Source organism: Gambusia affinis, linkage group LG24 (genome assembly GCF_019740435.1).
Source record: "Gambusia affinis linkage group LG24, SWU_Gaff_1.0, whole genome shotgun sequence".
Lineage (NCBI taxonomy): Eukaryota > Metazoa > Chordata > Actinopteri > Cyprinodontiformes > Poeciliidae > Gambusia > Gambusia affinis.
In genome coordinates this window covers 4,463,939-4,479,518 of record NC_057891.1, presented here as the reverse complement: position 1 = coordinate 4,479,518, position 15,580 = coordinate 4,463,939, and the positions used below count along the sequence as shown (strand labels likewise).

Below are 15,580 nucleotides of genomic sequence, written 5' to 3'. Positions count from 1 at the left end.
CTGTTTGCTACCTGACAGACTTTCACTTTACAAATCTTCTAAGCTCAATGTTGCATCACCTAAACAACAATTAGATGCCATCTAAGAGACAGCCAATTGTTTGGCAGGCATGGTAGGATAAAGTCCTCTCTGTCCTACCATCACAAATGTATAATTAATTAGTTCTGCTGAAATTTTAACCAGAATCGAAAACAATATGATAATGAAAGTGCTTTCAACCAGTGGATTTCTTAGACGGCTTATGATAAAACATCAAAAATTTAAGCAAAATGCTTAATTCAGTCCAGGAAAGAAAAAAAAAAGAGGAAGAAGAACATTGTTGTTCTGCTGATACATTTTAAATCCAACACTTTAGGGTAAAGTCTTCAGACTCTACATTGGACAAAAAGGAAACAGCAGTTACACTCACTGGTTCATCTACATCTTAAAGAACAAGAAGCGTGAAAGTATTTAAAGCCAACACCAAAAAGAGGAAGTGGCCTCAGGTGTTTTCTTTCTAACACCTGCACTGCAGCCATGACTCGTCTCCTCAGGCTGTTTCATAACCATTCACACCTTGAGGCATGAGACCAAAACAACCCGCGTGTTGGCAGAGTTAGGAAGCATTTCATAAGTAGCAACGACTCAAACAATGGACAGGATGGAGGGTTGGGCGAGTGACTCAAGACTGTTGGTGTGATTCTTCTCACTACCATCTCCACGCCTAATACTCCCAACACGTGTTGAGAACTCTGTCTGTGGACGAGAGCGATGGTTGAAATTCCCTCAAGAACTGCTCAACAGGTTTAACATCAGGCGGTTGAACTTTGCTCCCTGAGGCAACCATTAAAAACCCGTGAGACAAGAAACTGTTACCATAAAAACAGAAGGTTGCAGCTGCTAGACGAAGGGAAAAGGAATGTGTAAGGAGAGGAAAACTGGCCTGGCTGCATTCTGAGGCCGGGTTTCTAGAAACTAGGATAACAGCTTTAGCTAAATTCCTTGAACAACAACAAGAGGAAGGATGAGACAACCAAACGAAAGCAGAGGAACAGATTTAGCTCCTTTTTAAACAAAGCGCTCTCTTATATTATCCATGAAAGTAGATGAGCATACCTTCACATTGTTCAGTCAGAATCCTCTAAGAATGAAAGGATCCCAATGTAGATCTTTATGGGTGGCCAATATTTTCTTAATTTATATTTTTCAAACCAGAAAGAAAAAATAAAACACAAAAATTTGGTGATACCACAGGCCTTCCTGTTATCTGCTCAGTCTTGCTCTTTCTCCTGAATGAATTACATATATATGTCAACATGCTTTACATTGAAAATATACATTCATATAAAATAGCTTCCTGTAATTGGAGTCTAACACTGAAGCTAGTAGTTAATATATTTTGTGTTCATTGCTGGGAACAAAATATATTTTTTTTAGTTGTCAGAAAATTTCTGGTTTGCGCAAATAAAGAAATTATATATATATATATATATATATATAGCTGATTTTTTTGCAGATTTCTTTGAAATCAAATAAGTTTTTACTTAAAAAATATCACTAAACTTACTCACAGTTGGAATAATTCTCTTTTTTTGTTTTAAATTAAAGCAACATTTGTTATTCATTTTTATTTCACACTTTGAACCTTTTTCAAATAAAAAGGTTATTTAATAGAAAAGTATTCCAATCTCAGAAATCGTGTGGGTCCATTTTCAGCAACAAAAACAGAATATGGGTTTCTTTTCTATAAATATGGCTACCAAGAAACTATATAGCAAAAAGAAAAAGAGCATCATATATCATTTAATCCCAAATGGCATACATTTTTGCAATATTTCAATTTCAAAGACGGATGTGATATTTGGTAGGAGATGTATATCAAGTATGTAAACTGTGCCTGCCAATAATATATCTGGAACTAATATGGTCTGAATATTGAGATGACGGCCCAGTTCTCCACCATTCCTCAATTAAAGTCCACAGAAAACGATTCTGAGGGCTGAAAATGGGCCTGCTACTGGTCATCATACTGTGGGAATCTAAGAATAACAAGAAACACGACTGTAGACTTTTATTTTCTTCACTGCTGTCTGGTGGAAGAGTGGAAACAGGGCAGAAAGGTTGACGGGTTCTGTCTGCGTGTCAGAGAGGGAATCAGCCAAAACGGAGCAAACAGGCTGTGTGAATCAGCACGAGTCCAAGTGAAGTCATCAGGACAATCTAGCAACGCTGGCTGCTGTATGCGTGTGTGTGTGTGTGTGTGTGTGTGTGTGAAATCAGGAAAGAGGAGAAAAAAGAGGCCAGTAGACATCTGAGTGGAAAAAGAAAAAGCTAAAAGGAGAAAAGCATGAGTGCCTTCTTCCTACAGCCGCATAAATCAAAGTCAACAGTGGGAGAAAAGCATTTTTAATTGGCCGCTGCTGAAGTCAGTTTATACTTAAGCAATAAATATCCTATTGTCCCAATGTGGATACTGCTGCCAGATCACTTAAAGACAATAATTCAAGACAGCAGCTTTACTCTCAAGAGGCTGCAGCCTGCAGGAAACACTGACTGAATGACTGTGGTGTGTGTCTTAAAGAATGCCCTCTTTTAAGTACCAGCACAGATGCCCATTGAGGGTTTGGACTGTGCTGGATGGGGGACACACCCTGGCTCTGTTTATCCACATCTGTCATCAGGACCTGGGCAAACACACACACACACACACCAAACCATCTACACTTTGTAAGTAGCAATCACAAACATGGCGACCTTGTTTCACCTCCTCAGCCTTAATAAAACCGAAACCTCCTGATCCGGCCAGGAGACTGAACGACATTCCTAACGATCTGTTTACGCTGACCGCCGTGAAATCAGGAGATCGATGCTCTCCGTTCTATAAAATGAGATTTCACATTGATCAGAGATCGGTGCGACTGTTACAGTGGAGAGTAAAACGCCGATCGATGGCCAGGAACCTCCATCATCAATTGCAACTGAAGTAATGAGAAATACGAATCAGTTGGATAAAGTGAATCAAAATTTACAAAAGCCCGACCAGACCTGATTAATCTTCAGATCTGAAGTGTAAATCTTTGCTGCTTTTTGTCCAAATGAACCCAATAAGTTGATACCATCTGCCTTTTTTCTGTAGCTAAGAGATTAGTTTAACATTTCTAAAAGGGACCAGCATGAATGACGGCTTTTAAATGTGTCTAGTAACTACCAGGGCTGCTTCCTGGGCTAAAGTTAAAAACTGCAGGATTACAAAAATAATGTAAAAAAGAATCAAGTCAGTAAAGTTTATAAGTAGACCGGTGTGGTCGACCAGCTGGTTGAATGGCTTCCCAGTTGGGTTTGTGTGGAAACACGTGACCTGGTTTGGTTTGGCGTTTAACCGTCTCCTCTCTTCAGGTTTAAAGGTTTGTGTTTCTGCTCCCTCTTTGGTCCTACATAATTTCCTATTTCTGTGACAACTCCTCTGACCATGATGTCACTCCTGCAAGTGTATTTATAGACGCCAATGGGAGGAGTTAAAACCCCTTTGAGCGATGACATCACTGTTATTCCAGAGATATTCATGACAGAGATAAAACAGCTAGCCTGCAGGCTGCAGGAAGTTTGAATATGGGATGTAGTCTGCAAGCTTGTGTCTGCCATCTTTTTTCCTTCCATCTCCCAGGAGTGCAGAGGTTTATGCAAATTACTGCCGCTTTTTCCTCCACTTGAGTCAAAAAGCAACTTGAAGGAGGGCAGGGTGGGGCGTCGATTCTGTGATCTTAAATGGAAATCCATGATTTGTAGACGTCTCGCCATTCTCCTCTAGAGTTAGCAACCCGAAGGGTGAAATGATCCCCAGAGGCAGTTGAGGCTTGTCCCATCATGGTGGGGAATTTAGAGGATTTTCTGCAGCAAACAAAGGCTTTAGGAGCGTAAACCAGCATTATTCAAAAACCACAATAAAGCCTCGACTTTCTCCTGCAGGCTCTAATAACCCGGTGGAGGAGGGAAGGTAACGCAGGGTCGTTTTCAGTTTCAGGGAGGCCTCGACTGTCAGGGGACGACACCGGACCAATGAGACAGCTTAGAGGAGAACGGCTTTATGTAACAGCCTTAGTCGTCTGTGACCCCTCTGCAAGTCGGAGTCAACTCCAGCAGATTTACATCAAAGCTGAACTGTTGCTCCACATTTTGCTGCACTGAAAACACAAACCTTAGTGGATTTTGCTGGAAATGTATGCGATGGGTCAACATAACGTAGTGAGTTAGTGTGGAGAGGAAGGGAAAGGACACATTCTTAATTAATTTGAAGAACTCCATGGTTAAGCATTACCTTCTGTTTGGTCCATCACATTAAATAATGTACATCAAACTTGTGCTTGTAATGTTATATAAAGTAGAAAAGTTTAAAGCAGTACAAATAAATTTGCAGGAATCCACGAGGTTTCTAATGTTGTATCCACAAGTTAATCTTATGAACTGCAGTCATTAAAGCGTAATGGAGGAGAAAATGTGTTTTAAGACACATTTTTCCTACTAACCATTTTATTTCTCCGTTGTAGTCGTGCAAACACAACACAATTTACTAACAGAGAGCCCTTCATGCTTCCCAACACGGATTCCACAGCTGCACCAGAGACAATTCCTGACCTCATCCCTGAAAACGCTGCCACTCCGACAGCTGCCACAGACAAAAATGTGCTTCACATCTTCCACATTTCTGACCTCTGGATCATGAGCTAAAAGACAAAACAGAAGCCAAGCCTCTTCCTCCTTTTTAGCGCCAGGAACTAAGCGGCTGTCATGGAAACAAAAGATAGTCTACCTGACCGGACCGGATGAACCAGTTCTTCCCAAACAGAGAAAGCTTGTAAAATTGTTTACTTTTACCACATTTGTCCAACTAAAACACGCCTTTAAACTACTAACCTACATATCATGGAGGCTATATTGAACTACATGCTAACTAACCTAAATAATAAGAGTAATATTAGTGTTTAAAGTTATAAATGAGTCAATTTACTGAAAGCAGCTACAGTATTGAAGAAATTCCAGACATTTTTTAGCTAACAATGTTTTCAAACAGAACAGTATTCTGAAATGCTAAGCTAATGTTAGCATTCTGTTTTGATAGGACTCATTAGTAGTTCTATTGGTATATTTTATGCTACTTTAAAGCTTCATGTCGCAATACCATCACTCAATGTGTTAACTCCTAAAATCTCTGAATCAGGAGTAAAATATTTCCATGTTTTACTTTCAAATACATAAATTGACACTTTTGTGGTATTTCATTGCAAGTTTGAGCTGATAGAGAGAAGAAGAGGCTCCTCAGGGGGTCTGGTATTTCACACAAACATTCCTGTCTGATATAACCCACATGACCACAAGGTTCTTCTTACAGACAACCTATCCGGGCAACCCTCACACATGTCTACACATATAGTTCAGGGAAGTCCCATACTCCATGTCTATAGCGTCTTACGAAGCTTTTTATATTTTGTCAGAAACTTCAATGCATTTTATTGAGACTTTATGTAACAAACCAACACAAAACACATTACCATGAATACAGCATGAACACAGCATGAAACATGGCGGTGGCAGCCTCAGGTTGTACGGAATCCTTTTTAGTAGGGACAGGTTTTTTTGTAAAAAAAATTAAACATACACATTTCCTATTATTTTGTTCTACTTTGTGTTGGTCTAGGTCATAAAATATGTTAACGTTTGTGGCTGACAAGATGTGCAAAACTTCCAGGGAGTGAATATTTTAACAATGTAGGCTCAAAGCCCCAACGTTTATTGAACTGCTCTTCTCTCTGCAACTCTTTGGCCTCACGCAGAGATAAACCCCGGCCCTGTGGACTTTGGCTCAGAGTCAGGATGAAGTAAAACGATCCTGTCTTAGTCGATGCAAATACACAGTCCAGCCAGAACAAATGCTTCCAGACATAGCTGGCATTTTCACAACTAATCAGGACTGTTGTGCACAACCCAGACAGCAACTTAACGCTTCTGTCAAGAACCCCGCCGCGCAGGTGAAAGACACACCGTCCGCGTTCACGCTCTTAACCTCTCAGCAGGGGGATTATTACATGTCATATGCTGCATGGAGGAATAACAGCTTCATGTGTAGTGAGCCGTGCATAGCGTGTGTGTCTGTGTGTGTAATGGTGAGGGATTACTGAGGGAAGAAAGTAAGTGGCTGCAGCCAGGCTCACGTGAGGAGCAGCTTAGGCAGGCTGTTTTGATTGGACGGCAGGATGTGTGCGTGCTTTATCGCAGAGTGAATTAAATCTAGCCAACAGCTGACTCAAGGAACGCCTGCTCTGCTAGTCTGCTGCTTGGACAAAAAGATGGATGGATGAATGTAGAGCGATGGAAGGAGGGTAGGAGATGCACCATTTTGGTCCCTAAACACACATTTTCCCATAAACTTTCTTTTTCATACATATATATACCTTGAAAATAGAGAAGATTTTACCAGACGATAAATTGTCCCATAAGTTATCACGATAAACAATGATGTTGTTGTTTTGAGACTGTTCCCAAAGACCAATAACCTTTAAATTCTGATAAACACTGAAACATTTTAAATATCAAAAATAAATAAACAAAACAAAAGAAACAACAAAGCAGTCGATTGAAGACTTTGGTCATCCAGTTTTTGGTAGAAGAATAACAATAAGTTATACAAATAGAAATTATTGAGCTTGCTTTAAGCAATTAATTATTTTGTTGTTTATTGCAATATGTATATTTGAAAATACTTGAATAAACCTCCAGACTTTTCCAGTTGTGATTGGTCTATAAATACCAAAAGAAAGTTTTTTGTACTCAACATCCCGTCACCAGTACAAAGTGATTGGATCTTTGAATGTAAGGAAACATCAACCTTTGACCTTTAGGAGGATTATGGGAGCAGTAGATCATCTCACCTTGGTGCAGTAGAGCATCCACACCTCGTAGAGTCTTTCGTTGGATGCCATAGCGCCACAGAGAGGGATACCCCCTCCTTCAGGCTGCGGTGCCCACAGAGGTCACTTCCCTGGCAGTCATGATCCGAAGCCATCCATGACTTTTCCGGGAGAATCCAAAATTACTCCATAGCAGGTCAGAACTAATTCCTGTGGAGGACGTACAGCTCCACGGCCTGTACTCCCACTTCTCCACTCTTCTTCTTCTACTTCTCTGTGGAGGTGTGGCTGTGTTGGACAACACCAATAATTACAGAGTCGGGGCAGGGTGTACACAAATGCTACAGTAAATACATTGTGGTGGTTATGTCAAGACACAGTAATGACACTTTACTTTACTCTGTGCTTAACGCTAAACCTAAACATACAACAGACCGTCGGTTTATCGGTTTGAACGCTGTCATACGATTCCCACCGTACCTGGTCAAGCTAGCCAAAAACCTAGCTGTCATAAAAGAAGACTGTTTCTATTTCTTTAAGCCCCCCTTCCTCCTCCTCCTCCCCTTCATGTGACAGAAACGTCTCGTCCGCCCCAGCTAGTCCGACTAGAACACGACTCATGGAATAAAATAAAAATAAATGTCAAATAAAAGACATTACAATGACAAATTCGTCGCCAACTTGAAGCCCACTTACCTAGATAGCGAAAAGCCCAACTGTCACCTCCGCCACCGCCGTCTCTAGGGTTGCTGTTGCTGCGGGAAGCTTCCTGTCAGAGGATGTTTGGATTCCTTTCAAAATAAAAACCTCACAAATACCAGATGATGCAGAACATTACGTAAATAATGAACAAACTATTTACAAATAATGACTACAAATGCAGTCTATTATCATTCATTTCTTAATTTAATAAATTTTACTTTTGTTGTATTCATTACAATTACTTTTAAACTATTACAAACATATTTATTTAAACTAAATAACGAATTCATTTTATAGTGCCACGTTTGGTCTTCCAAGATAAATTACTTTGAGTACGTCGTCTACTCTAGATCATAACTCTAATCTTATTTTGGTAAACCACATAAGGCTACTGCGATCTATGAATATTCCACCTCTATAAAATGCAAATCTATTCGAATAAACAGGGCTTGGCGTTCAACTGCGGTGTATTCAAACGAGGTAATACATTTACAAGTGAATAACTGGGAAAAGTTATTTTTATAGAGTACCCTATTCGCGACACATGCTGCTGCTTTATGGTGTCGATGTGGATCTACGTGGTTGCTAAGAACAAGTTTTCGTTTCCGAATCTTTGTCGCCCTCTTGAGGAATTGAAAAGTACTGCTTAGTTTGACGTTGTGCAGATGTGTCATTTAAAGGGATAGGTCAATTTTTGTTGTTGTTGTTGGAGTAGTTAATCGTTTACACCCCGTGACGTAAACGTAGCACACTTTTCATAATCCGTGTAAAGATTGAGCGTTGTTTTTATTATAAAAACAAATATGGAGCAAAGCTTGTCCAACTCTACAAAAAACCCTGATCTGCTGGTGAAACTTTTACTTTTAAAGAAAATTACCTTAGATTGCATCACAACCAAAAGTCAAGGCATCTTACTCCTCGTTGAGTTTTGTGTGTTTTGCACGTTTTTCTAGTCCTGTGGGAAGAGTAGCAAACAGAAAACTTATGTATGAATTTTTCTTAAGAAAATAAAAGCTTTTTTTTTTGTTTTAAAGCAGGATTAATTATTTCCACTCAGGTAATTAATTGCTATCGCTCAAAAAACAAACAAACAAACAAAAAAAAAACTTGCTTCAAATGCCCTCAAAATGGTTTCTCATCAGAAATGTATTCATAAATTAAAACAAAATAAACACGCATTGAAAAAGAACCACTCAGGAATAACAGCAAGCATGGGAATAAAAACATATATATCGATATTGTACCATTAATAATACAAGTAAGGCTTATACAGCTACCATGTTTGATATGTACTGTAACTCACAGTTCTCTTACACAGCACGCTTAATCACAGTTACAAAAAATTCACCAGATCCTATTAGAAACAAAGGCATTGCTGGATAAGTGGTTGAAGAGCACAGTAGGAACATTTTATGTAGATCAGGACAAGGAAGACTAATGATTCCTAACCGCTACACTAGGTTAGCACAAGATACAGCACATTTATTGCTCTTGTGCCTCTTTAGAGCACATTTAAACCCTCATGTTGTAAAGTTTCCACACAAGAACAAACAACAGGAAGAGGATTACAAGGCTGGCTCTAACTGGGTTGAGAATGACTTAATAAAAACATTGTTTTCTCCTTCAATACAATAAGAAACCTGTTGTTTTATGTACCTCAATACTTCATATTCACAGCTGGAACACAAGAATCTACAATAAACATGTAGCAGTGGCCCTTTCTTTACAGAATGTGTCACGATTATTAGTGTGCTGACTCAGTTTTAAAGATATAATTACTAAATGTTTATATATTTGAGCAGCTTCTGTAGTCCAGCACTTTCACAGTTGGCTCACGCCAAAATCTATCCATCAGACAAACAGATAAAAGAAAAACAAATGATAAAATTATATAAAAAGGCTCAGACTGTTGGGCTAATATTAATAATACAAATTAAAAAAGCACAGTAGAGCATGGCCTTGCTTTTCTTTGATTGTCTGTATTTGGGTTGCTAGTCAGAGAAGTCCCACGCCGCCTCTGGAGGCTCGGCGGTGGCTGATGGTGGAGCGGGACGCCTGGGGCCCGGTGGGCTGGACATGGGCCGGTCCTCCGGGCAGGAGAGGGGCACTGCTGGGTACATCAAACTGAGGAAGGAGTCTCTGGTGTGCCTCTTCACCTGGAACAAAGCAGGAAAATGTCTGAAAAAAATCATGTTAGGTCAAAAAATAACCACCACATTGTTTTACTGAGAAGAGTCAGCCTTGTAATCCTCTTACAGAGCAGTAACAGTAAATTTTTTCAAAAAAGTAAATGTATCCCAACCCTGATCTTAGTATTCAGGACGTCATACCTGCTTGAAGAAGGCGTGGCTCAACAGTTCAGAAGCCGACGGCCTATAAAAGGAAACGTTTGGTTATCATTTTTGCCATGTGTTTAATTAAATGTAACGTAGCAGCATCTCCGTGACGACCTGCGCTCCGGCTGCTGCTGCAGGCACAGCTGGACCAGGCTGTGCAGCGTCGCCGAGTGGTTTTTGGGTCCTGGGCTCTGCGGCCGGTCGGTGGGCGGCGCGGTGGCGCTGTGGGTCAGGCTCCCGGTGGCCACGCTCTCCCCGATGCCGGAGTCCACTCCGGAGCGGGAAACCTTCAGGCCGCCCAGCTCTCCCAGCGGGAAGGGAGCCACGTCCAGCAGGCAGCAGTGGGAGCCGCGCAGCTTCTGAAGCAGCATCTGGTTGAGACGGTCAGACGGTTTAATGGCGGCAGCCTTAAACACGCACAGTTCAGGAGGGAAGCGGTTACCTGAGTGGGTGGCATGTCCTGGAAGGGCACCCTGCCACTCACCAGCTCACAGGCTACGATTCCCAAACTGTAGATGTCTGACTTCACGCCGTAACCATGCAGGTCCTACTGAGGACAAAACCACAGGGAAACAGAACCGCTCAACATAAAACTGAGAAGCACTGCATCTTTTTCACTGTTTTGACCATTACTCATTTCTCTGCCAATAAATGCTACAGTTTTGCTTGGCATTTCAGAGACATGTTGTCAGTGGTTCATAGAATAAAAGAGCAATGTTCATTTTACTCAAACATAAACCTATAAATAGTGAAATCAAAGAAACTGATTGTTTCAAGTCTTAATTTTTTCCAGAGCTGTAAATAACTGAAACTGTCAGGCATTAGAAGGTCACAATACACCTTCAACGTTCCCAACTTATTTTATTAAAAACATTTTAAAGATATACAACTACAAATAACACAAACTGACTTTAAGGTTTTCTTGCACTATGAAGAAAATATTCATGAATATTCCAATTTTATTTAAAATAATATCAGTTTTATGTAAAAAAAAAAAAAAAAGAAAATCAGTGCATTCTGGTTTATAAATGGCAGATTTTTTATCTTTTGTGTCGTTTCCTGAAAGCTTTGTAAAACATAGTAGCAATTGTTCTGCCGCCTTTACTAGTCTACACAGTCTAGTCAAAGTCTGCCCCATTAAAATCCAGTAACACACTGGAATCAGTGGCTTTCCATAATAAAATGTTAAACATTAAAGGAGTGTGAATATTTTTCCAGGATGAGTCCTGACCTGCCGCAGCAGCTCTGGGCTGAGCCAGGGCAGCAGCGCCGGACTGTGGTGCGGCATGTCGAACACGGCCCTCATCCTCTTCCCGTCACGCATCATGCTGTAAACGCTGTGCAGGCCCGACAGGTAGACCCGGCCCTCCTCTGACAGCAGGATGTGACTGGCCTTCACCCCGCTGACCGGACAACACCGAGACATGGAGACATTTACAAACATTAACAAAAACCACGTGCTTCTGGTCCACTGACCGGTGGACGTAGCCCATCCGATGCAGGTAATCCAGCGCTTTCAGGACGCCGTGCAGCAGGTAGGCGATCAGGGATTCACTCATTCCATCGGGGAAAAAAGTTCTAAGTAAGGCGTCTGCAGAGCCTGCAGGGAAAAACGGAGAATAATCTGGACTCCTAAATTATTTAAACCACTTAGGTATGCATGGAGCTTTGATGGGAGATAAAACCACGGGGTTGTGAAAAGGGAGAGCGTTGCGGCTAACCGTAGGCCATGAGCGGCGACAGCACCCACAGCTGGCAGGACGAGCAGAACACCAGGCGGGACGTCAGCAGGTTGGAGTGACGGAAGAGCCGCGAGAGAAGAACCTCGTTCTGCGGTGGAAGACATGAACTAACATGAAAATACGTTCCTGCCGGGTATTAAACACTTTATTATGTAAGGAGAGGACGCCGAGAGATTATTTAATTTAAGAGAGAAGAAGGGAAAGCAGTTTATTCAAGAATTATTCATTTTCCCAGCATGTTTCTGAGCACAGGTCTTATTTTGGTTTGTGGTTCTGCTGTGAACTGAGCTGAATGTTAACTCTTTATGAGGGTTAAGGCCATGTTATGTTAAAAAAAACAAAAAACACCCAACCTCATAATTTGATCCCTAAAATCAGCTGAAAAGACAGACGTTGGTACTGCAACTCTGTTTTAGATTTACAAAGATTGTTACACATATTGAACGAGATCACATTCTGGTTTTGAAGATAAAGAAAGAGAAAGTCTGTAGATGCCAGATTTGAGTTCACCATGAGCTGCAGCAGTTCCTCCTCGGTGCATTCGTCCAGGTTGGTTTGCTTGACGGCCACCAGTTGTCCGGTCGGGATGTGTTGCGCCATGCTCACATGGCTCAGGTTATTGAACCCTTTACCTGCAGTACAAGGTGAAATCTATCCATCATTCCTTGAAGTCACAGTTAAGGACTTGTATTATATTGTTTGGGTGGCCTCACCCAGCTCATTCAGCAGCTGGTAATGGGCCGGCTCGGGCGACAGCCCCGTGATGTCATCGCCGCCGGCCGGGCCTTGCAGGGTGTATTCGGAACCGTCGCAGCTCTGCAGGGCATCCAAGGCAAAAACTGAGCGTACATGTGGCAAAAAAAACCATCCATCTGATTATTCTGTTAAATTTAAGAATAAACCGCATCTCCAAAATAAACCACAAATTAAGAACTAAAATCAAAATAATTGTCGGGTTTGAGGTTTGCAGTTTATCATGTAATAATTTTCCATGTTGATGAAATATTTTGTTTCTAGAGACTTTTTATGTTTAGTTTTAATTTCATTTTTATTTATTTACGTCTTCATGTTTCATCTTGGATATTTAAAATATCTTCCTGCACCAGTATGAAGTGTTCTCTACAAGATTAAAGTTCATCAGCCTCTGAGAGGGCACATTTTTCACATTTATTATCTTTTTTATTTAAAGTTACAAAACTGCATAAAATTAAAACATCACAATAATATCAGACAGGAGAGCAAAACAAAGACAACATGTGCAACTGGACTTCGATGTCACAAACATATTAAGTGTATTATTATGCAATTATCTATATATTTCTTAAAAATATCAATATTATCAATATGGGACATTTATTGTCTAGTAAAGTGCTTGAGTCTTAATTTTGGATCGTTTCCCTGCTCCCAGCAGGTGGCGCTGTAACACAAAAAGCAGCAGAGTGAAGCAGTGCAGGGGGGATGCTTGCAGGTTTTGATGATGTAGGAAGCAAAGAGGAAACTTCCCCTCTGCATTACATCACCACAGGAACATGGCCTCAGCAGTACATGACTTATTATTATAATGAAGTAGTTAATAATAAATAATAATCATGAACTGCTGCATTAGGAATGTGGAGGATAATGTTAAGGGAAGGGTTCCAGCTTGATATCTCCTTGAAAAAGTATTCAAGTTTGAGGGGAGTGAATACTTTTGCGAGGTTTTAAGCGCTTTAATCTCTCAGCTGATGATGACAGCAAGTCGGCTACTGACCCGAAACTGGTGGCTGGTGTCTTCATAGCGCTCCTCTATGTCCATGGGCTGGACCTGAGAGTGGGATATGCAGGAACAGTCCTGGGGAAGGAGGGTTGAGGAGCACAGGTGAGACATGCCCATACAGGAGGAAGAGGACGAGGAGGAAGAGGAGGAAACAAAGAGGGAGCAAGCATCAGGAAATGGGTGAAAATGTGATATGAGGCAACAGAAAGGGACCCGGATGACGTCATGTGACTAAAGCAGAGCGAGTCGATGAACGTGTGAATAGATGAACCATTAAACAATTCAGCACTAACACCATACAGCTCACTTTTTAGGCATCAAAATGAAAATAAACTCCTTACAACGCCCTTAGAGACCTTCAAATAAAAAACATTTTATTATATTATTACAGTGTTATACATTTAATAACAAAAACCTCACATTTTTAAAGCAGTAAGTATCACCAAAAAAATCTATTTTGTTTACAGTGACTCCATAATTTTATCTGTTGTTTTGTTTATTTAAAATGTCTTCCAGTTCAAGTGCTAAATGCTCATTTAACTTTAAAGTTTATTGATATTTTACTACAATTATGCTGAAATCAGTTGTTTTTCTATCATTTCATCTCCTGAATTTCTAATTTTGCTAAGTCACAGTAGAAATACCACAAGCATGACGGGAAAAGAAATCCATGCTACTTGTTGGGCTTACCAAGAAAGACATGGAGTCCTTTTGGTGAAGGTGAAGTGACCGACTTTTTCATTCATTCGTTCAAGAGCTGCAGGGGTCCGATGGTGACAGAGGGAGACAGCAGGATGAGGCGCGGCGGTGAAGCATGAGACACACGGAGGAAACTCCAGGATGAGCAGCAGGCCGGAGCCGTCAGCCTGCTGGAGCTTACCTGGCTACATCAGCTGATCTTTAGCTCCAAGGAAACGCAATTCACCAGCAGACGTCCATGATTAGTGGGGATCTGAGACGGATTCCTGGAAAGCAGAGTGCCACAAATTAATGTACAATAACTTGTTAGTTAATTATGCATGATTAATAAATAAAACTGGAAATACAGTGTTGAAAAGCAATGTTAAATTATATCAATTCACATGAATCTCTAGTAATCTGCTAAAAGAGCTGTGTGAAGGATGATTTATTTATTTCCCATTTAATAAAGTAATGAGATTCCAGATTTTTCACTTCAACTAAAGGGAAATTTCACAAGTAGTGTATTTTTATGTAAATTACTGTGGAACAGTCAGTAAATCTAGGCAGCAAAAAACTAACTTAATGATTTCAAAGATTAATGAAGGATTTCTACATTTAACAAATCCTTGATAAAGTAAATTAACCATATAGGACATTTGTAATTATTCAATGAATCTCTTAAGTCACTTACCGAGTTAAATCAAGTTTTATTCAAATACTGTGCTGAAAGGCTGTGTTTTAGTCCACGATAATGGTTGTGTTTGCAGAAATGTAATATTAAACATTCACTTCATGATTCAAAAGACCAATTAATATAACCAGTTTGCATATTTATACCAGTAACCAGACTGGGAGTTGTAGTTGTTGCAGATATCTGTGTAAACAGTTGCTACACTGAACTAACACAGGTTACTTTTCTTATAGTTTTCTCCTTTACTTTAAATTGTCTGAGGTAAGAAAACCAAAGCAGTCTGCTTACCTTCACCTCCCGATAACGCTTCGACATAAACAACTTAAAGACACAAAGGGACGTCGATCAGTCTGCACGACGTGTCTTTTATACGCTCCATCCTGCGCTATTCCTTCTCCAGATTAGAATAGCGCTACGTCAAAACCTAATATTTACATAAATGTCAGACAATAACAAAACGACATCTTCCTTTGGGGAGACTTTTAATTTGACACTGATCTCCGGCGCTTGATTGAGGCGTGATTGGCTTTGACCGTCGCCATTAGATGATGATGGCTGCTGTGAAACGCCTTCTCTTTTCCTCCTGACAGGGATGAAGTTAGCGTCCGATTCGTAGGTTTATGTTTGGTTCAAAACAAAAGGGCTATTCCGCTGCTTTTAATAACTCCACCTAGATAAACACAGTGACTTACCTGAAAACATGTTCAATTTCTAATCAAATTGGGCCTTGAAATCACATGTTTTAAGTTTTAACATATTAAATAAAGGATTCGCAAATTACTAGCTTGATA

General features: G+C 40.4%; 2 protein-coding genes across 4 annotated transcripts in view; both read right to left on the bottom strand.

Moving 5' to 3' along the window:
• Positions 1-7,651, bottom strand: part of nbeal1 (neurobeachin-like 1) — a 36,781-nt gene extending 29,130 nt beyond the window's left edge. For both annotated transcript variants that reach the window (XM_044110039.1, XM_044110040.1), the window contains exons 1-2: positions 7,578-7,651; positions 6,903-7,169 (exon numbers count right to left, since the gene is read on the bottom strand). In XM_044110039.1, the coding sequence (XP_043965974.1) occupies positions 6,903-6,953 (51 nt within the window). In that variant the 5' untranslated portion in view covers positions 6,954-7,169; positions 7,578-7,651. The remainder of the gene's footprint in view (positions 1-6,902; positions 7,170-7,577) is intronic.
• A 570-nt stretch (positions 7,652-8,221) lies between these two features.
• On the bottom strand, positions 8,222-15,356 carry stradb (STE20 related adaptor beta). Of its 2 annotated transcripts, none has more exons than XM_044110172.1 (13): positions 15,078-15,356; positions 14,298-14,382; positions 14,108-14,174; positions 13,412-13,492; positions 12,375-12,477; positions 12,172-12,293; positions 11,641-11,749; positions 11,396-11,519; positions 11,151-11,322; positions 10,362-10,466; positions 10,034-10,290; positions 9,914-9,956; positions 8,222-9,739 (listed from the first exon to the last, which is right to left on the bottom strand). In XM_044110172.1, exons 3-13 carry the CDS (start codon positions 14,117-14,119, stop codon positions 9,575-9,577), a joined length of 1,293 nt encoding a protein of 430 aa, XP_043966107.1. In that variant the 5' UTR covers positions 14,120-14,174; positions 14,298-14,382; positions 15,078-15,356; the 3' UTR covers positions 8,222-9,574. The 2 variants fall into 2 exon arrangements, with proteins under 2 accessions (XP_043966107.1, XP_043966108.1); XM_044110173.1 differs by having other exon boundaries at positions 12,375-12,500; positions 15,078-15,354.
• Positions 15,357-15,580: the final 224 nt, after the last annotated feature.